Raw genomic sequence first — 21240 nt, forward strand, 5'->3', positions numbered from 1 at the left:
GCGCCTGGGCAGGGCCGGGACAGTGATGGAGCCGCTGCCCTCATGCTGCCTTTGGCTGGGGCAGGCTCTGCCCCGGGGCAGCACAGAGAGAGGGCGGAGCCTGGGGGCGAGGGATCAGAAAGGGACGAGGGGAGGGGAAAGACAGTGTGAAATGGTGGGGGGGTTGAACTATCTCTGTGCAGCCAGGGACGCCCAGGGGCAGCCAAGCTGGTGCTAGGGGGAGGGGAGGGGTAATGAAATCCCCTATTTGGCCACTTCTCTCTCCAAGAGGCAGAAAATTCTCCTCCATTTCTCCCTGATTGTCACTGATGGGTATAAAATCCAGGCCGGTTTCTCTCCTTTCCTCTCATGTCAGTGACCCTTTCTCTCGTCTCCACCTCAGATTGTGCCCCATTTTCTCTCTAATTCATCCATGTCAATTAAAAATCGCCTCAGGTTTGGGATATTTTCCCATGCGTTTGACCTGCAGCAAAGTGTCCTTTGTCAGGTGGGAAACGGTTACCCTGAGTCATTCCCCAAACGGGAAGGGGGTTGGTGGGTGCATCCCTGAGACGCGGCTGGCCGTTCTCTGCCAGCAACAAGGCCCGGCATGGCCCAGGAAGGCAAAATGGCAGCAAATAGAGACTGCCCAGCCCCAGGTTACCCGCCCCGAGCTGCTGCCTCCCACAGCTGCCCAGTGCAGCTCCCCCCAGCCACTAGCTGCTAGTCACCTGCCTACCCCTGCTGCTGGGGAGCGTTCCTGCTCCATGCCCCTCACGTGCCCTCTTAAAATACCTCCCCAAATGGCTCCTTGCTGCCCATGGAGGCTGGTGGTGCGGAACTATCACTTCACTTTATTAACTGAACTTTCATATGCAGGTCCCCGTCCCCCAAGCCCCAGGCCCTTTTAAATCACCAGGTGGGCCGCAGGGCTCCCGGGCACATGCGGGGTGGTACCGGCGGCAGCGACGGCAGCCGGACGAGTGTGTGGAAGCCCTGGCCATGCTGGAAGAGCGCACCGGACCATGTCTATGTGGGCACGGCTTGTGTGTGCGTGGTGTGAACCTCGGCCATCTCCTTCTAGGGGCCCATTGACTGTTCTGCCCTGGGGCCTGGAATTACTGTCGGCGGGTCCGGTTATGGTATTGCCAACCTTACTTCAGAGCTGCCTTCAGAGCTTGGTGGCCGGAGGGCGGCGACGGTTGGCCAGGTGCACATGTGCAGTGCCATTCCGGGCCACGCTTACGTCTGTGCTCCCTTCAGAGCTGGGCGGCCGGAGGGCGGCGACGGTTGGCCAGGTGCACATGTGCAGTGCCATTCCGGGCCACCCTTATGTCTGTGCTGCCTTCAGAGCTGGGCGGCCGGAGGGCGGCGACGGTTGGCCAGGTGCACAGGTGCAATGCCACACCAGGCCACTCTTACGTCTGTGCTGCTGCTGGCAGCGGCGCTGCCTTCAGAGCAGGGCTCCTGGCAACAGCGACCGCTCTCCAGCTGCCCAGCTCTGACCGCAGCACCACCGTCAGCAACTGCAAAGAAGTCAGGGTAGCAGCACCGCAACCCCCCCCCACAATAACCTTGTGACACACACACACCCCCAACTCCTTTTTGAGTCAAGACCCCTACAATGACAACACCGTGAAATTTCAGATTTAAATTGCTGAAATCATGAAAATGACGATTTTTAAAATCCTATGCCCATGAAATTGAGCAAAATGGACTGTGAATTTGGTAGGGCCCTAGTTATAAAATACAGGAAGGGACTCGGGGAACTGGCTTCAATTCCCAGATCTCCCACAGACTCCCTCTGTCACCTTGGGGAAGCCACGTCACCTCTCCATGCCTCAGTTTCCCCATCTGTTCAATGAGGGTAATGATGCTCACTTCAAACCGGAGAGCTGAGATGGGCTGGACTCAGGTTGAGAGGTGCTTGGGGAATATTTCAACCTTGCAAAGGACCAGAGTCTCCACTCAGTATCACTCGCACAAAGCAGAGCTATTCCAGTGCAGTTGCTCCAGGTTTACACTGGAACGGCCGAGGTCAGAATCCCATTTCTCGTGTTTTTCGCCCGTCGCTAGGACACCACTGCACAATGGGAAGTTAAAGGCAGAGAGAAGGTCAGTGACAGGCTCAAGGTCCACAGCAGCTGGGAACAGAACCTGAGTCCTCTTCCCCCTTTTTGATGGTTTCTCTTGTATTCTCTTTATTTTTCCAGCGAACCCCAAACCCCCCTCCGTCTTCCCCCTGGTTCCCTGCTGCACCAAGACTGGCAATGCTCCCCCGGACACAAGCTTGGCCTGCCTCGTAACGGGCTATTCCCCATCACCAGTGGAGATCAAGTGGAATTCGGGCAAAGTGACCCAGGGGGTCACAACTTTCCCAGAGGTGACAGTGAGCAACGAGCGCTTCACCCAGAGCAGCCTGCTGATCATCCCTGCCAGGCCCCGACAGGGCGACACCTACCAGTGCGATGTGACACATCAAGGGACAGCAACGACCGAGTCGAAGAAGTTCCCTCAGGAGTGTAAGACACGCGGCAGGGGAGGGTGGGACAGCCAGGCTGAGCTTTTCAAAGCGCCTAAAGGGTCTGGGAGCCAGTGAATCTTAATCCACATCCCGTAGGCGCCTTTGGAAAAACCTCAGCCTGAAAGTCTGGGGAAAGTTTGGCCCAGTGTTGAAACACACTGAGCCCTGGTGCTTTGTCACTGCAGATCTCCTGCCCCCAGCGCCCCCTCCATCGACCCCTGAACGAGGGAAACCTTAGGGTGAAAGGCGCCTGGGGCAGAGACCTACGTTCCACTAAGGGGGGGATCTTTCAGTCCTGCCTAAAGGATTTAGGCACCTGGTTCCCATGGGAACTTGGCATGCGAATCCCTTAGGCACCTGGGAAATCTGAGACCCGCAGCTGGGCTGAAATGGCACTTAAGCCGCATGCTGGCCCCTCTGTACAGGGGAAATCTTTGGCTCACTGCCTTTCGCCCTCACCCTCACCCAAATCCAACCCAACCGCCTCCCACTGGGGGAGGCAGAACAAAGCCCATTCGCTGCATCCAAAGTCCAAAGCCTCAAAGCAAAACCAGTGCAACTCTGAGCCCAGGGTCCCGGCCACCAGAGCCCCCAGAGTTCAGCCAGCTGCATGGGGAGCTCCCCTCTTTCCCACTAGGCCACCTTCCCTGCATGGTTCCTAGGCCTCCTGCCTGTCCACATCTAGAGATTCCCCCTCAGGCGCTTTCCTCAGCACTGAGCCAGAAGCTTTCCCTGATATAGACAGCAGCAAGCAGCCCCATGGGACTACAATTCCCAGGAACCACTGGCCTTAAAGGGGCTATACCCCCTTCCGAGCTAGCACTGGTACACATTTATCATGGAGCTGGGTGTGTTCCTTGCACTCTGGCTGTTCTGAGGCATCTTTTGAAATGGATACAAGCCCAGAGCCACAACCCTAGGCATTCTGGGGTCCGAACTTCAACGGGTGTAAATCAACTGATCTCCTCTGAAGTCAGTGGCACTGAGCTGACTTACATCAGCTGAAGATTTGACCCTTTGTCCATAGTCAGACACAGTCAGTCCTCTCCCAGGTTTTCTTCTGATGCCATGTCATGCTGTACAGCGCCACGGTCCCCCTGAAATAGGGGACATTAATTGAGGGAAACATGTTCAAATAAACAAACACAGCTCAAGTTCCAGCTTTGTTCCAGCTGTTTATCAGGGAGAACACACTCCATGCAGCACGTGCAGGAAGAATGCCTGGAGGCTTTTAATATTTGCCTAGATGATTTAAGAGCCCTGTTCCCATTTGTTTTAATCCCTTACATGGCTGTGAAAAATCTCAGTCCTGGAGGCTGATTAAAGTACTCAGTGTAAACGTACCACAACAAGGCTGGTGTTACTCGTGCTGGGAGGACTGTAGAGTTATCCTTCTCTCTGGAAGGGAGCTGGGGATCTACAGAGAGTAACACTGGACTGTGTTTTCCCCTCTCTCTGCTCTCAGGGTGTGGTTTGACAAAGCCACCCGAGGTTCACCTCCTGGTGCCCACCTGCGAGGAGAGCTCCACAGAGAGCCAGCTGGAGCTGGTTTGCCTCCTCCTGAGCTTCAAACCCGACCAAGCCAACGTGAAATGGCTGGTGAATGGAAAGGAGAGCAGCCCCCCCACCCCAGCCTTTTCCTTTGCAATGGGCACAGATGGCTTCTACATGGGGCAGAGCCGCATGAACGTCACCAAGCAGAGCTGGGAGAAGGGGGACGTCTACACCTGCCAAGTGACCCACCCAGCAGTGGGAGCAGAGCTGTCCTTGCACAACACCAGCAAGTGCTTGGGTGAGGGGCTGGGCCCGTGCATGGCGGGGAGGTGGGGTGGAGAGTTACTGAGAAACCAGCCCTGCCTAAGGGTAGGTGAGACTTCACCTAGACCCCAATGTGATGGGAGACATAGGAGTGCCATAGAGAAACTGGTGCTGTAGGTGGATGGGAAGAGAAAGAGATACCAGGGCTGGCTGGATGGGAGGGACACTAGGAGTGTTCTGCTGGAGATGGAGGGATAGATTAGATTAAATTAGATTTCAATCATCTTTTTCTGCCTTTCCACATTATTTGAACTGGTCAATGACATCTCTTTGCATTTCTCAGCCTGCCTCAGAAGCTCACTTGACCCAACCATCTACTTAACCAAACCCTCCTATGAAGATGTCATCAAAAATTCTGGTCATGTTACCTGTCTAGTTCTGGGCTATGACTTAGCAGCCAGCAGAATCGCATGGAAAGTGGATGGGCAAGTCAGCTCTGTGGCGAAGACAGAACCCCCCAAGAGGAACAGCAACGGGACCACCAGCCTGGTCAGTTCTCACCCTGTGTCGCTGGCAGAATGGGGACAAGGCACCCAATTTACCTGCGAAGTGACCACACCTTGTTCTGGAGAACTAACGCAGGACATAACCATGAGCAATACAGGTGAGGAGCCTTGGCATCTCAAAGGGAAAGGCAAACTCCAGTCACTGTGAATTGGAATTAGAGGGTGAAACTCACCCCACACACGTCCTAAGCAGCCTTTATGTCCCAGTTAATCCCCCAAATAGGACTTTAGCAGAGCCTAGGCCCTCAGCACAGGACTGTATTTCAGCCGTAATTAATATTTCCCCTGTGAATCTCTCATTCAGGGGATCACCATTAATATCCAGTGAGAGGTTTTCCCAGTACTCACTGTCTTCTTATCACTGAATTCCAGCTCCTCCAAGAATTTCTTTCCCTCATCTCCCTGGGAAACAGGGATGTGGCCTGTTAGGGACTCAGTGTCCTATTTGTGACTCTGATCTGATGTGCATATGTACTTCTTACCTCTGGAAATCACGCTGGTGTTTGTCGACCGCCATCTGGCCTTTCAGGGATGTTTCTGGTGAGAATCTCTCAGAGTGTCCAGTGAAGTTAAATGCCCAAATCCCATTGAAATACCCAAGGTCTCAAATCCCTTAGCCAGCCTTTGAAAATCTCAATTGTGTTGAATTTTGCTGTGAGTGTTTGAAGGAGGGAAGACGCTCCATCGGAGTGAGAAATTGGGTTGGTGACCCAATGTTATGATGATGCATGGTGGAGACTTGGGGTGAAGAAGCGATAGTGTGTTCAAGGTTTGGGGTGAGGGTTCAGGATTGGGATGCAGAAATAGCTCAAAGCCCTGTGTCTATTTCCATTACTGAAAAACCAAGCTGAGGATAAAGATTGGGAGGATGATGAAGATGATGTCAATAACAATGAAGAAGGAAATTAAGATGTTGAAGGAAAAAAAGAGAAAGAACGTTATAATGCTGGAGAAGATGAAGATAAAGAGGAAGGAAGTGATTATGAAGACAATGGTGGTAAAGAAGATGAATATGATGACGGTGATGCAGACCAAGAAGAGATGATGTTAAGTTGTTTCCATTTAAGGATGAGGGGAAAGCTCAGGACTTCATTTGAATGTTTGGGTGAAGGTCCAGGCTCTTTGAGCTTCAAGGGAGATGATGCTCAGTGGTTGGGTTTTTATTTTGCCTGGTCTAGCTTCACACATACCCTGAACAACCCTCCCTGGCCCCTTCACACAGTGATAGCTGCTGGAGCTAAGTCCTTAACTTAGACATCCAAAGCAAGTCTTATTCTTCTCTTACCCCTCTTCCTTTTCATTTAGGCATCAGGAAGAAGGAGCCCTCAGTCACCATCTCCCGAGCCTACCACGAAGACATCTCCGGGAATAGAGTCTCCTTGACTCTCATCTGTGAAGCTAGTGGCTTTTACCCAGAAGAGATCAGCATCTCATGGTTGAAGAACAACTCCCCAGAACTCAAGTCGAGTTACAATAATGGCCCTGTGTCAGGAAGTGGCACTTTCTCTGCCTACAGCATCCTGAAGGTTGACAAAAGTGTAGGAGCAGTAAATTACACCTGCGTGGTGCATCACCCAGCCATGGAAGAGCCCAAGAAGGTTGTGGAAAAGGTGTCCCTCGGTAAGTGGATTCTCAGGGGCAGGTGTTAATTTGGGGATGTCCACTCACTTTCTTACCCCAACCAATGGCATGAACAGCTGCATGACTCCATGTGAGCCCTGGTGAGGAGGGTGGCAATGAAGGATTTCTATCTCCATTATGGTGCCATATTTGGTGAAACCAAGAACTGCATGATTTATTGCAACCCGAGCTGGGTAGGGAATGTCCCCTCCACTCCAGTGCAGGAAATTTCCCTTTTCCTCCAAGGCATTATCCAGTCTGAAATTCCCCAAGCAATGGGAATCCCAACTCACCCCGTGAGTAGTTGATTCCACAGCCTCACAGACCCCATCACCAGTAAAGGAAGTGCAGGAAAACTGTCCTAATTCCAAGAGGGAATTTCAGGGCAGGAGCAGAATGTAATCTCATTGGGCTGTGATTTGCCCAAGACATTGGGATGGACACTCTTGCTCTTGGGGAAAGTTCACAGAGGTCTTTCATGGCTGGGAGGTGGTTCACAGAAAAATTTCTTTCCTTCTTAACCATGGATCCCCCTAGGAGTTGTTTGCTTCACAGTTAGACATGGATTCTCATGGTGGAAGATTCACAATTTTGTCCTTATGGTCCCTTATTATTCCTCCAATTTGTTGTTGGCATATTGGAAATGCCTTCATGGATCTGCAGCCATGACAGACACCCAATTAAAATCTGTGCTCAAGGGAAATGTGAGCTGGAATGGGGCAGATTCTGTATCAGATTCAGAAGCTGATGAGTGCATGCAAGCACAGGAAAGAAACCCCTCAGCTCCATTGCCCCACTGTGGGGCTTGGGCATCCATGTGAAGGTGGAATCTCAACTCCTGCAGCATCTAATTTACAATGCTAATCTCAACAACGTTCGATAGAGCAGACTTCAGCCTCGATGCTGCACTTCAAAGGCAGCAACTCCAAATGCCCCACACAACTGAATGGAGACGCTTCCATTCAACTCAGTAGGTCCACACACCCGTGCACATTTTGGATTTGTTGGTGACTGTGCCACTCCAGGAACCTGCGTGAGTTTCTCTCTTGCCCACTTTCCTTGATGCTCCTGCATGTTGCCTCATGAAGACAACCCCTTCTTTTCTGTCGCAAACCCTCCTGAGGGACTGCTGTCACTCCATGCAGGTAAGTCAGCCCTTTCCTACTTTGTCTATATATATCTACTTGATTTTCCCTTTTGAGCAGCCTGGCTGCTATCAGATTATGCTCTGGTTTCTTTGCAGCCTCGACCAATCTACAAAGACCCACGGTTGAACTCCTGCAGTCCATAGACCTGGAGAAGAAAATTGTGACATTGAAGTGTATTGCGTATGACTACAGGCCCAAAGGAGTGACAATCAAGTGGCAAGGAAAACCACACCTTGCAAGTGAGTGAAGGATGGAGGATGGTCCATACAGAGCTAGCCACCACTTTGAAACAACTATGGACAAATGGGAAGAGACAAGTTACACTCCTGAGGAGCAGCATACAGAGCCAGAGCAAAAGGTGACCAAGAAGACCATCAGCAAAGGTGAACTATAGAATGATCTACTGTAGCAGCAATATTTATTTTCCTGGCAATGTGATAAAGGCCTAAATGTACCAACTGGCTTATTCAGAGCATCAGGGAGAGATGATACAGGAACGGACGGACCAATCATGGATGGGATGTTGGGGTGTTGTGCTACATATCCACATAGTCTTACACATATGGCAGCGAGGCTCGGATACCAAACTAAACACGCTAATGGGTTCATTCCAGTATGGCAATTCTAATCTTTTCTGGAGTAGAAGGGGATGGGAGTCATTGGATGAATGGATGGATGGATGGAGAGAAAGAGAGAGATGAGCTGTGTGGGGGTAGATAGCTAGAGAGATGGACAGACAGACAGATCAATGATTCTGGAGGGTTTCTGTCAGCACCCCCTTGTGACTCTGTTTCTCCCTGAAGCCTGGTTGCTCCCCAGTGCCCCCACAGTGACACTTCACATCCTGCCCCCCTGCCCAAGCCCAGGAGCAAGTGACACTGTCACCTTGCTCTGTTCCACCAGCGGCTACTACCCTGGGGGCCTGCAGCTGACCTGGCAGGCAGGTGGGAAGGAGAGAGAGGGCACCCAGCTCAGACTCCTCCAGGGGAAAGATGGAAGATTCAGCTCCTTCAGCGACCTGACGATGTCCCAGGCAGAGTGGGACGAGCCGGGGGAGTACAGCTGCCATGTGACCCACCCTTGGACCGGTAGCCCCCAGCTCAGTACTATCAGCAAGTGTGCAGGTGAGTCAGCTCCCCTAATGCTCCCTTGGCCCCTTGCCTTCCCCCTACCTACTCCCCCTCCACTCCCTGACCCCATTTCCCCTTCTTGCTCCCCCACTCCCTCATCTCTGCAGCCCCTTCTGCTCTCCACCCTGATCCCCCCATCCCTTCCCACTTTGCACCCCTTACCCCATCTGGATCGGGCCTGGTCTACCTTTCCCTGCTCCACAAACCCCTCACTTCTCCCCCTGGCATCCCTGTCCCCCTGATGCTGCCCTGCTTCTGCTCTGCACCCCTCACCCTACCCCGAGCAGCTTCCTCAACCTCTATCCCATCCCATCCCTCCCTGCAGCCTCTCCCCACTGCCACACCATCTGAAAGACATATCTACCTTTCTTCTCCACTCCAGCCTGTCAGGGGAGCATCCCCCTGCCCAACCTGTAGCTCCTCAAGCCATCCCTGCAAGCCTTGCTCACTCGAGGCAAAGCCCTCCTGACTTGCCTGGCAGTGGGCTATGAGCTGGGCCAAGCAAAACTCACCAGGGAGCTGGACAGTGCCATCTGGACTGCCAGTGCACCGTGGGAGAAGCCAAAAAACACAGCAACCATACCCAGAGTCTCCTGAGCCACCTAGCCATCCCCAGGGAAACCTGGGCCTCTGGGAGCAGCATTCTCTGTAGTGTGACTCATCCCTGCTCGCTGTTCCAGGGCATGGAGAAGACCATCCAGAAGCTCAGGGGTGAGAGAAGGAGAAGAGACTCAAACAATAATCAGTGACTTTGCCCAATGCTTTATAGGGGGTAGGGACAGGGACACCTCCCACTCCTTACTGAAATACAGCCACCTTCAGGAAGGGGTCTGGTACCATAAGGCCCAGAGAGAGAGAGATGCAGTCATGGATGGGTGGATGGATGGATGTTTATGGAGATAAACAGAGAAGAGGAAGAACAGATACGTAGATGACAACCAATAGGAAAGGACAGCGAGAGAGAGTCCAACACCCCAAATCCTGTAGCACAGCACTCTCTAGTACAGAGCTGGCAAATAAGCCATCTAATGTCCCCTACTTGGATCTGGATCAGAGATGGGATCCCCAAGAGGGGAAAGACCCCATGTCTCATTCCCTACCCCTGAGCCAGCCAATTCCCTGCCCTGGGGCTGATCAGAGCCACCTAGAGGGGAGATGTCCATATCCAATTCCCCAACTCCATTGACTTCAGGGTTTCAAGTCACTCTTGATAAATTCACATTGCGCTTCCCCTCCATACAGGTGCCAGCATAGCCAAGGCTCCTTCTGTATCCCTCCTTCTCCCATCGCCGGTGCGACCCAGCCCCAATGCTGAGGTATGGCTTACCTGAGAGGTCTCTGGTTTCTTCCCATCCGAATTGCTCATCGAATGGAAAAGGGACAACCACAGCATCGAGCCCTCTGGATACATTACTCTGCCCTCAGTGGCTGAAGAGAGGAATTCCCAAAGCTACCTGAAAAACCCAGGGTCTCAGTGGGAAAGTGGGGTTGTATATACCTGCATGATAGGGCATGATTTCTTGCCATCTATGCACTGCACCAGCAGGACTGTTAGGTGAGTCTAGATGCCAGAAAGAATTCCCTAGCAGTGGAAGAGTTGGTGTGCTCTGCAAGTCTGTGGAACCATTTTCCCTAAGGGAAGGGAGAACCCATTTCTCAGGCTTTCTAAAACTAGGATTGGGTGCCCCCTCTGGGGAAATCAACTAGAAGAAACAATTCAATAATGACTTTTATCTCAGTCTGATGATACTGTGGAGGGATATGAGGGTGCAGTATTGTGATCTAGTGATTTCTCGTCATGATATGGTGATGTCTAGCGTCACACCCCTGCATTGTGGTGTTGCTATGTGATGTAGCTGTGTTGCGACATGGTGGCTTTATGGCACAGAGTAATTGCACACCAGCATGGCATGCTTTATGCTGCATGGAAACGTGACACATTATCAGGACACACTTTGTCATGACGTGTTGTTATTATGTCACAGTTAGATCTTACTTTGTCACTTCATGATATTTTGTCATGACATTGCTATTTTTTCATTATGTAGTGATACATAGACATGAGTTGTGATGTCTTTTCATCATGGGATGGTGTCTCACCACGACTTGGTGGTAATTTCTGGTGATTTATTGTATACTGCACTATAGTGATATGTTGATTTTTCTTTGTTGTATGATGTCTTCTCAAGAGATGCTGATATTTTGGCCTGCTAGGATTATACTTTTGTTAATGTTTTGCTGTAACCTGACAGTGTTCTGTCATGACCGTGGTTATTCATGATGCCATGACCTGTTGTCTTGATGCTGTGTTGTGAAATGTTGACATCTGGCTGTGACAAAATAAAGAAGAGCCAGGATGCACTGATGCTGCATCTCAACATGATGCAGTTGTATCATAGAACAGTGTTTGTACTGCATCGCAGCATGGCATGAATGCCCCTTGATTCAGCATTTGCACTGCCCCTTGATACAATATGATGGAAAAATTGTGTCACGGTTTACTTATGTGTGTTGGCACAGCAACTCAACACCATGCAGTTGCTTCATGACATAGTGTTTGCATCACGCCTTGGCATGACCTATTTGCATAGCAGCATCTGCATTGTAGCATGACCTGAGACAGTTCTCTTGCCACCACCCATGGTTTGCATTGCATCATAGCATGATACCATTGTGTCACGACTCAGCATTTGCATTACAACATGACATGATGCAATTGGGTGTGACTATGGAGCATTTGTATTGCAACCTAAGTATCACCACATTATTATGATAATCAACCAAAGCCATAGGGCGGCATGGTCTGCACTTTCAGCGTTTGCATCTGAAGAGCTTGGTGGTTAGATATTTCCACTGAAGCTAAATCCTTCACCATCCTGGCCTTTTCCTTCAAAACAACACTCACATTTCTAGGTGTAACTAGAGCTTACCTTCTCTTCAGCTTTCTAGCTTCCCCAACACCTTCAGCATCCTCCTCCCCATGCTTCTGCATGAATTAAATTGCAACAAAAAGCCACCCCTTTGTTTCAGATTTCCTGGAGCCATCTCCCCCAACAGTCACAGTCTTCCACACACCAGACATAGGTGGGCATGAGAATCTGACCTGCTTTGCCACTGGCTTCTACCCAAAGCACCTAGACATGCAATGGACTGTCAACAATCAGCAGCTCAGCTGCAGCTTTCCCTCCTCTCCGACGGCCCTGGGCGATGGGAGGTTCCAGCAGAGCTGTCAGCTGGTGTTCAGAGCGGCTGAGAGGAGCACGCTGAAGCCCTACACCTGCACTGTGACCCATAGCTCCACTAAGATGATCCTGAAGACGGTGCTGCACTCTACTGGTAAGCACTGAGCAGGACTTAGCTCCACAGGCTGAGACAGTCCATGCTCCCTAGGGGATTGAGGTGACATTTATGGAAGTTGTGTGTCCAAAATCTCTTCCTCCTTCTTGGGTGTCTTTTCTCTGGCCACAGCTTCCTGTCATTATCCCCTTCTCAACAATGCCCAGACTCATGTTCATGAAGGCTGCCCCTTTTTGCAACTTTCGTCTCATTTCTTCCTTTAGGTCTAGGAATATTCCCCTAATTTCTCCATATGCATGTCATCGGCAAAGATTGTTTGTCAGTTCTCAGTCATGAATTGTCCAGCATCAGTAGTCATCTTGCAATTATCATCCGTCAGTACTCTTATGTCAGGTCTCACTTACCAAAAGTCGATTCTCAATTATCAATCATTGAATTGATGAAAATTAATTCTCAGTCATCATTTATCAATTCTTAGTTATGAATTGCCAAGTATTAAAAGTCCATTCTCAGTTATCATCTATCAGTTCTTAGCTATTAGTTGTTGGATATCAAAGTCAATTCTCAATGATCAGCCTTCACTTCTCAGTTTCAGAGAAGACCACAAGAATGATTAAAGAATTAGTGATGTTTATTCTATTTATCTTGACAAGAGAAGGTTAATGGGTAGGGCTCTACCAAATTCAGTCCATCTTTGTAAATTTCACCGTCATATAATTTTTAAAATCTTAAATTTTGAGGTTTCAAATATTTAAACCTTAAATTTCATGCTGTTGTAACAAAGGATGAATATGTATTTAAAAACAGCAAAACATAACCACGTAAAGCCCTTAAGTGAGCATTTCTCAAACTTGGGGTCCCAACCCAAGAAGCGTTCACAGGATTGCTTCTGCCCTTCCTTCAGAGCTGGGCAGCCAGAAAGCAGCTGTCCAGACGCCCAGCTCTAAAGGCAAGGCCGAAGTAAGAGTGGCAATACCTCAACCCCCCTACAATAGCTTTGCAGTCCCTTTTGGGTCAGGATCCCTAGTTTGAGAAGCACTATGTACTTTTCTATACTTTTACCCTATAGTATAGTATAGGTAAAAGTACACAAAAGACCAGATTTCACGGGGAGACCAGATTTCATGGGCTGAGATGTATTTTTCACGGCCATGAATTTTGTAGGGCCCTATTAATGGGTGACTTAATCACAATTCATAAATAGCTACAGATGGAAAAAATTGATAATAAAGGGCTCTAAATTTAGTAGACAAAGGTAGAGCAAAATCAAAATGGCTGGAAGTTGAAGCTAGACAAATTCAGACTGGAAATAAGGTGCACATTGTGAGTAATTAAGCATCGGAAAAAGTTACCCATAGGATATGGATTCTCCATGACTGGCAATTTTTAGATCAAAACAGGATGTTTTTCGAAATGATCTACTCTAGTTCATGCAGAGAGTAGCTCAGGGAAGTTCTCTGGCCAGTGTTATGCCAGAGGTCAGACTAGATGATCACAGTGGTCCCTTCTGGCCTTATATCTATGAATCTATGAATGTGTGACATAAAAGCCCAGCAGAAGCTGAGCAGCTCAGAAAGACATTCCCTAGGCTCTAAACTTTAAGAACCCATAATCCGAAAATCCCCCAGTGACTGGACAGGTAGCGTTATGTGTGACCACGTCCTCGATGATTGACTCCACAGGCTGCCGGGAACCAGCATTGCCATCTGCCTACATCCAGCCCCCATCTTTGAAAGAGCTTTTCATCAATGAGTCAGCTTCTGTGATGTGCAAGACCTCCCTGGCCAATGCCAGTATCAACTGGACAATGGACGGTGAGCTGGCGGACCTGGGAGCCGTGAGGATGGAGCAACTCAACGGCAGCACCTGGCTGCAAAGTTGGCTGCAGGTCAACCTGAGTGAATGGAACTCCACCGAGACCGTCAGATGCCAGATCAAGAGTGACCTGGCAGAGAATGTGCTGGGCATCAGCCCAAAGAATGGTGAGGACTTAGGGGAAAGGTCCTCTGTCCTGACCATCCCAGAAGGACCCTGGATTAACTGGAGCTATCCAAAGTCACACAGGAGACTAGCCCATGGGAACGTTCACTTAGCTGGGATGGACTGTAGGGTTAGGGTTAAAGTTAGGACACTAGCTAGGAATAGATTTTAAGGTTAGGGCTAATTTTAGAGGGCAAGATGGGGATGGACTGTCAGGGAGAGCCCTGCGCCTGCTGGGGAATGGATTGTAGGTTTAGGGTTGGTGATAAGGAACTAGATAGAGATAGACTGTAGGCTTAAACATTGTAATTCCTAAGTTCCTTTGTGCATCCAGGCCTCAGATACTGCAGTGATGGGTGCCAATATTAGATAGATAGATAGATAGATAGATAGATAGATAGATAGATAGATAGATAGATAGATAGATAGATAGATAGATAGATAGATAGATATGGGTGAACAGGAGAGAGAAGGAGTGCTATCATCCAATAATGGATGCTAAATTAGCCTTGAATTGATCCCCTTATCTGGTAAGCACTTTCTTAGTGCCTTGGAATCAAAGTCACCTTGAATGACTTTGTTGACCCATGATACTTTATATTCAATTATGCCGTTCTTGTGCTCTCTCTCCCCACCACACTCCTCCAATGCTGCAGGTTCCTTGAAGGCTCCAACCATCTACCTTCTGTCCCCATCCTCAGAGGAAATCTGCAGCAACCAAAACCTCACTCTTCACTGCGCCGTCAAAGACTTCTACCCTGGTGAGGTCTCCGTCTGGTGGCAGGAGAAGACAGCCCAGACGGAGGTCGACATCCTGGCCGATGACGAGAACCACAACTGTGACCATAACAGCCAGCAGTGCTCAGTGATCAGCAAGCTTGAGGTGTCCAGGAGCAGATGGATTCTGGGGACTTCCTACAGCTGTCTAGTCGCCCACCTCTCCTCTGAAGGGATTATAGCAAGAAGTGTCAATGTTCATACTGGTAAAACTCACCTTAGCTGCTTCATTCGTGCCCCAAAATCCACTCTGCACCTCAACCTAAAGATTCCTCTGTTGGCTGCCCCCTACGCCTTCCAATCTGGCCTCTGCTTGTTCCCTATGTGTGTTTCCTTTGACTCAGTCCAGATGAAGACATCATTCACCTGCCTTCTTTGTGTACATTCCACAAGCCTATTAAAGCAATAACCCAACTACACCTATGGGGAATTTTGCTCTTATCTGTGGTCTCCTACCTCTTCTCCTGCAAGTATCTGGAGGACATGATGCAAAAGGATGGAGAGGAATTTATTATTATTATTATTATTATTATTATTATTATTATTATTATTGAAATGTCTAGAGGTGCCTGTCACAAACTGAGGCCATGTTGTGTCAGTTACACTATACACACCTATCATCAATAGCCTAGTCAAGGGCAAACCCAGGTAAACTGAGTTTACTCCCTTCTCACTTGGGGAATATGGAGTTTAGGTTAGGTTAGTTTACTCATTTCGGTGTTTACCACTACACCACTGCCTACTCTCAGGACCAGATTTTCAAAGGTATTTCAGTGCCTAACTCCCACTGATTTCAAAGACCTTTGAGAACCCGGGTCTAGGTGAGTAGGCAGCTAACTCCATCTGAAATGAATCTATTTCTTTAAGCACCTAATTATATTTAAGACCCTAGCCCTTATTGTTAAGCAGATTTTCAAAGATGTCTTGGATATATGAATACCCAATTACCATTCATTATGAGGATTGGACATCCAAGGACATTAGAAAAGTTTGAAAATCCCACACTAATGGGATAACTAAAGGAAGAAGGATTTGCTTGTGGTAAAGTCATTGGGCTGGGACTCCTGGGTTCTTTTCCTCTCTCTGCCACAGCGTTGCCTTTGGGACATTGGGCAAGTTATTTATGGACTGGGTTTCAGAAGTTTGCAGCTCCATTCAAAGCCATTAGAAGCTGCAGGGGCTTCGGCATGTCGGCATTCTCCATGTGTCTAGAATTCCTACATCAAGGAATAGTTGTGAGGCACTCACACACAAGAGTGATGCAGGAGGTCAGGTTAGATTATCATAATGGGTCCTTCTGGTCATAGAATCTACGGGAATAGATAGATAGATATACTCATTTAGACTCTAGATAGGCAGCAGTTATTATATCAGAGCAGGCAACTGGTCCATCTAACCTGGCATCCCATCATTCACCCATGAAGTCTTGTATACTGCCTTGATGGGAGACTTATAAGTAGAGGACAGTAAAGTTGGGGGAGGGTGGAATAATGAACAGAGGTTGGGAACATTCGCTAGAACCAATTGGGGAAATCTCTGAAGCTGTGGAATCATCTTCCCAGGGGGATACACCCTATTCCCTAGAGGTATCTGGGGTCTGCAGAGTCACCTCTACATGGGGAAGGGGAGAGACCCTCATCTTGTGCTACTCTTAACACAGGAGCCCTAATGGAAGCATTAGCATTGGAGAGGTGGCACTGAATGAGTCCCTCCCTATCAGTCATATCCCCATCCCTCAATGACCCTGGCACCTCCTGTCTTTCGGCAGAGTCCTGGCACTGCTCCGTCCTGGGCATCAACCCCTGCACCATCCGAGACGACAGCATGGATGACTACAGTGAGTTGGACGATGCCCAATGCGTGTGGACCACGGTCTCCACCTTCATCGCCCTCTTCCTCATCACGCTCTTCTACAGCGGATTCGTCACCTTCATCAAGGTGAAAAGGGGGCTTGGGCCTGAACTAGGAGAGGATGGGTGAACCTGGGCTGGCTGAGAAAGAGCTACCAATCCATCTACCCGCCTACAATGTCTGTCTCTCTGTCTATCCCTATACACCCCCTCTATCTATCTATTTATCTATCTATCTATCTATCCCCAGACATCTCCTCTCTCTCTCTATCTATTTATCCCCATATACCCCCTCTATCTATTTATCTACCTATTTATATCTCCCTCTCTCTCTGTTTTCACAGGTGAAATAGGCACCACTTTCTCCACACAGTGAAGAAGAAGGGATGGGATCCAATCTGCCCCTCTGTTTGCAGTTCTTTTGCCCACTTCCATTTCCCTGCCTATCCATGGCGGCTGGCCTGACCTACAGGGTAGATCATCTGGCCATGGTGATCTCCCATTACTTCCAGAGACACATGAAGAAAGAACATCAAAGAAAGGCCTTCACTGTTCCCGCCCATTTTATGAAGGCCAAGAACTATGCATACTCCATGCTAAGGGAGAGAAAGTGGGTAAAGACGTCTCCCAAAAAGATTCTTTTGATAGTTCTCTGTTCTTTCTCTCAGCCTTACCATATCAGCTCCCTAACCCCTCAAAAAATTACCTGAGCTCCCCTCTGTGCTGCTAAATCTTATTCTGTACTACCCCTCCTGAGAGTCTTAGGGGGTCACGATTGGGGACCCAATACACACCACCATCTTTCACAGGGCTTCTAAGGTGGGAAACAAACCCCACTCCATTCAAGGTTGCCAAGGACCCTGGGACCTCCTGGGGTAATACGCACATACCCCCAGTCCTAGAACAGAGATGGAGGCAGTTGCAACAATCTGCATCCAGAAAAAGCCAGCTCACAGCCACTCCATGCTATCCAACCTCGCAAGAATTCATCCTCGTTCTGTTTCTCCACTCAACCCCCTGAGAGCCGAACCTAATGCTGCAGATCACCCACTGCACCCCACTGGAACCCAGCCTAATGCCATTCCCCCCAGGAGGTCCCCACTATACCCAACAAGATCCTAACCCAATGGTATTGACCCCTCAAGTTCCCCACGTAACCCCACAAGAACCCAACTCCATGCTGTTTCTTCTAACAAAGCCCCAACCCTACAAGACTCCAAACTAATGCTTTTCCTCAGTAAATTCTCCCACTCAATGCTGAAAGAATCCAATCCAAATGCATTCCTTACCCATCCCTAGGAGGGTCACGGCTACTCCCCCAACAAAATCACAACCCAACCTGACAAGAACCTAACCCATACATCTTCCAATACATACGTAGCCAAACTCCACTCTTCACTTTTCCAGTCTGAGGCCAACTCCAAACCCAGATCTCTCATGACTAAATTCTAAGCTGTTTCCCTCATGCCAGTTACTCTCACAATCTTTAATGCCCCACATCCCATGCTACTGTAATTGCCATATATTCTGAGGTCTTGGGGCTTCTTGTACAAACGACGTGTTATAACATTGTATTGATTTACATGCACCTGCATTATTTTCTATTGCATTGCAACAGCCTGCATTGTTTTGCTTTGCATTGGCTTTCCTGAATTTGCATTGCATTGCCAGGGACTGCATAGTGCTGCATTGTAGCATGGCATCATGCCTTATTGCATTATACTGCATTGCTTGCACATGGTGTTCTTTCATGCTACCCTGTTGCATTGCCTGGTGGTGCACCAGTTTATACTGTGTTGTGCTGTCAAGTGCTATAGAAACATAGAAATGTAGGCTTGGAAGGGACCTCGAGAAGTCATCAAGTCCAGCCCCTGGGCTGAGGCAGGACCAAGTACATCTAGACTATCGTTGAGAGGTGTTTGTCCATCCTGTTTTTCAAAACCTTCAATGACGGGGATACCACTATCTCCCTTGGAAGCCTATTCCAGAATACAATGACCCTGGTAGCTAGAAAGTTTTTTCCTAACATCTAACCTAAATCTCAATTGCTGAAGATGTATTTGTCTTACATTTATTATTATTAATCATGTTTATTATGGTTTTCTGTAGGACCAACCAAGGATGGGGTCCCATTGTGCCAGGGGCTGCACAAACACAGAGTAGCAGCCGTTCCCTGCCTGAAACAGTTTATAGTCTCAACAGACAGACGTAAGGTGAGGGAAGGGGTAGAAGGCGCCAGCACAGTGAATGGTACGATGGTGGCAAATGACACGTTAGTGCCGCGATCTTTTTAAGGTGGGTTTAATTAGGAGGGGATCAGCTAAATGACAGACAAGTGCAGGGAGGTTGAAAGGACGGGAGGTGAGGGGGATAGTGCAGGGGAGAAGAGAGGCAGGTGTGAGGTGGAGTCAAGGTAAGGAGTAGGTGGGGGAGGAAAGGAGAAGGTTGGCGCAAACAGCCAAGCAGCACAAAAAGGAGAAAGTCCAGTTTGAATTCCAGAAAGTTCTGTGACCATGTGAAGGTCCCTGCTTTGTATTGCATTTGTTCACATTGCAGCGAGCCTTTGCATGGCATTGTGTTGCACTGACTTGCCTTGTGAGTGGAGCTGTGTGAATAACTGATTTGGGGGTTCACTGGCCAGTCTGAATTTAAAAAGAAATCATTTGGGGGGGACCTGAACCAACATTTTTCAGAATTTCTGGCAAATTAAAAATTAAAAACTATCGTTTCAGGTGAAACAAAATAATTTGTTCAGCTTGAAATAAAACACTTTGTTCCAATTTCAGGGGGTATTTTTTAAAATGTTTTTAACATTTTAAAAATAACATTGAAGGAAATTCTGAAACTCAAAGTCATCTCAAGCCAAACAATTGAAACATTTCATTTCAAAAATTTCAAAATGAAAATTTCAACATTTGGGGTTTTTTTAAGGTTTTTGTTTTGATTTAAACAATTTGCTAGAAATGACATGAATTTGTTATGTTTCAGTCAACCCAAATCTGCATTTTTCAATGAAAGAAGTTTCACCTGAAAAAAAATTTGCCCAGCACTGGTGATAATGAGCCATTGCCCAGCATTGCATTGTGGTTAGCCATTTCATTGGGTCATAGTGCAGTGCGCTGCATGGTTTAGGATAAGAACTGTATGATGGAGCTGTTCCCGACAGCACAGGATTGAACTTGATGACCTGAGAAGTCTCTCTAGGCCTACGTTCCTATGCCTTGTATTGTTTTACCAGTCGTGTGCTGCTGCCAAAAGTTCACTGTTTCACTCTATCAAAGGACCTTGTATCACATTATATCACACTAGATTCCATTGGATCACACTGCATCTTGATTTTAGTCCAGTCTATCACATGGTATTGCATTAATCCGCACAGTAACATGTTCTGAGCCAACTCACCACCAATTGTTTTGAGTTGTGCTGTCTAGCTGGAACATCCATCATGCTTTGGCGTCTAAATAAAATTTTGTTTTCCATAAAATCCAATTTCTTTCTGTTTTGCTGGCAATTTTTCTTCAGGCTACTGTCTCTGAGAGTTGGTGACATCAACGAAGGTTCTGATTTTTATCTAAAAAGTGATGAAGAAAAAGTCACCTAGTTGAGAGGAGGGTTGGTCATCTGATTAAGATCTAGGTTCAGTTCTGTGGCCTGCATGTATGAAGATCTAGAAGATCTAAGTTTAGTTCTGCAGACTCTATGTATGACTTTTAGACAAGTCACTGATCCTTTCTGGGCAAAATTTTCTAAAGCACCTAAGTCCCATTTTCAAAAGGAACATAGCTATTTAGAACTTAAATCCCACCGATTTTGGCTTCACAGAGCGTTAAGTGATTAACCTGCTCAGGCACTTTTGAAAATTACACACCTAGAGCAGGGGTCGCCGCTGTGTAGGGAAAGCCCCTGGTGGGCCAGGCCAGTGTGTTTACCTGCCCCATCCGCAGGTCCGGCCGATCACAGCTCCCACTGGCCACGGATCGCTGCTCTGGGCCAATGGGGGCTGCTGGAAGCAGTGGCCAGTAAGTCCCTCGGCCTTAGTTAGAAAGTTTTTCCTACTCTCTACACTGGGATGAATTCAGGTTGGAACAGACGCATAGAAGGGCTGCGAGGATGATTAGGGGAATGGAAGACCGGTTTTATAAGAGGAGACTGGAAGAGCTGGGCTTGTTTAGCCTAGCAAAACCCAGACTGAATGGGGGTTTGACTGCTCTGTGTATGTATATCAGGTAAGCGAACACCCTGGAGGGAAGCTCTTGAAGTCAAAGCACAAGAACAAATGGTAAATTTCCCATGAGTAAGTTGAGGAAATTAGAAGCTTGGGAACCATCTAAAAATGGAGGTTTTGGAACCACCTCCCACCAGAAGTAGTGGGGGGGAAACACCATAACTAGTTTTGAGATGGAGCTTGATACATTTATGAATGGGATTATATGATGGGGTTGCCTGTCATTTCAGGTGACTAAATTTGATGACCATAGAAGTCTCTTCCCATCCCACTCGGCACCTATCTGCGTCTTTAGGCAACCGAATGCTTTTCCAAATCTGGGCCTTAGGCATTTTTGAAAATGTTACCATCAGTCCCTTCTGAAAATCATCAGCTAATCTTTAAAA

The 21240-nt window shown here is 48.3% G+C and overlaps 1 gene segment (V, D, J or C); it reads left to right on the forward strand.

The window, feature by feature from the left end:
- LOC127031857 (immunoglobulin delta heavy chain-like) overlaps positions 1 to 21240 on the forward strand; it is a 413673-nt gene that overhangs the window by 304122 nt on the left and 88311 nt on the right. Inside the window, 8 exon segments of the C gene segment in view lie at positions 3969 to 4295; positions 4605 to 4925; positions 6133 to 6447; positions 11756 to 12061; positions 13705 to 14004; positions 14659 to 14985; positions 16548 to 16717; positions 16974 to 18161. Coding sequence covers positions 3969 to 4295; positions 4605 to 4925; positions 6133 to 6447; positions 11756 to 12061; positions 13705 to 14004; positions 14659 to 14985; positions 16548 to 16717; positions 16974 to 16982 — 2075 coding nt within the window.

Source organism: Gopherus flavomarginatus, chromosome 11 (assembly GCF_025201925.1).
Source record: "Gopherus flavomarginatus isolate rGopFla2 chromosome 11, rGopFla2.mat.asm, whole genome shotgun sequence".
NCBI classification, from domain to species: Eukaryota; Metazoa; Chordata; order Testudines; family Testudinidae; genus Gopherus; species Gopherus flavomarginatus.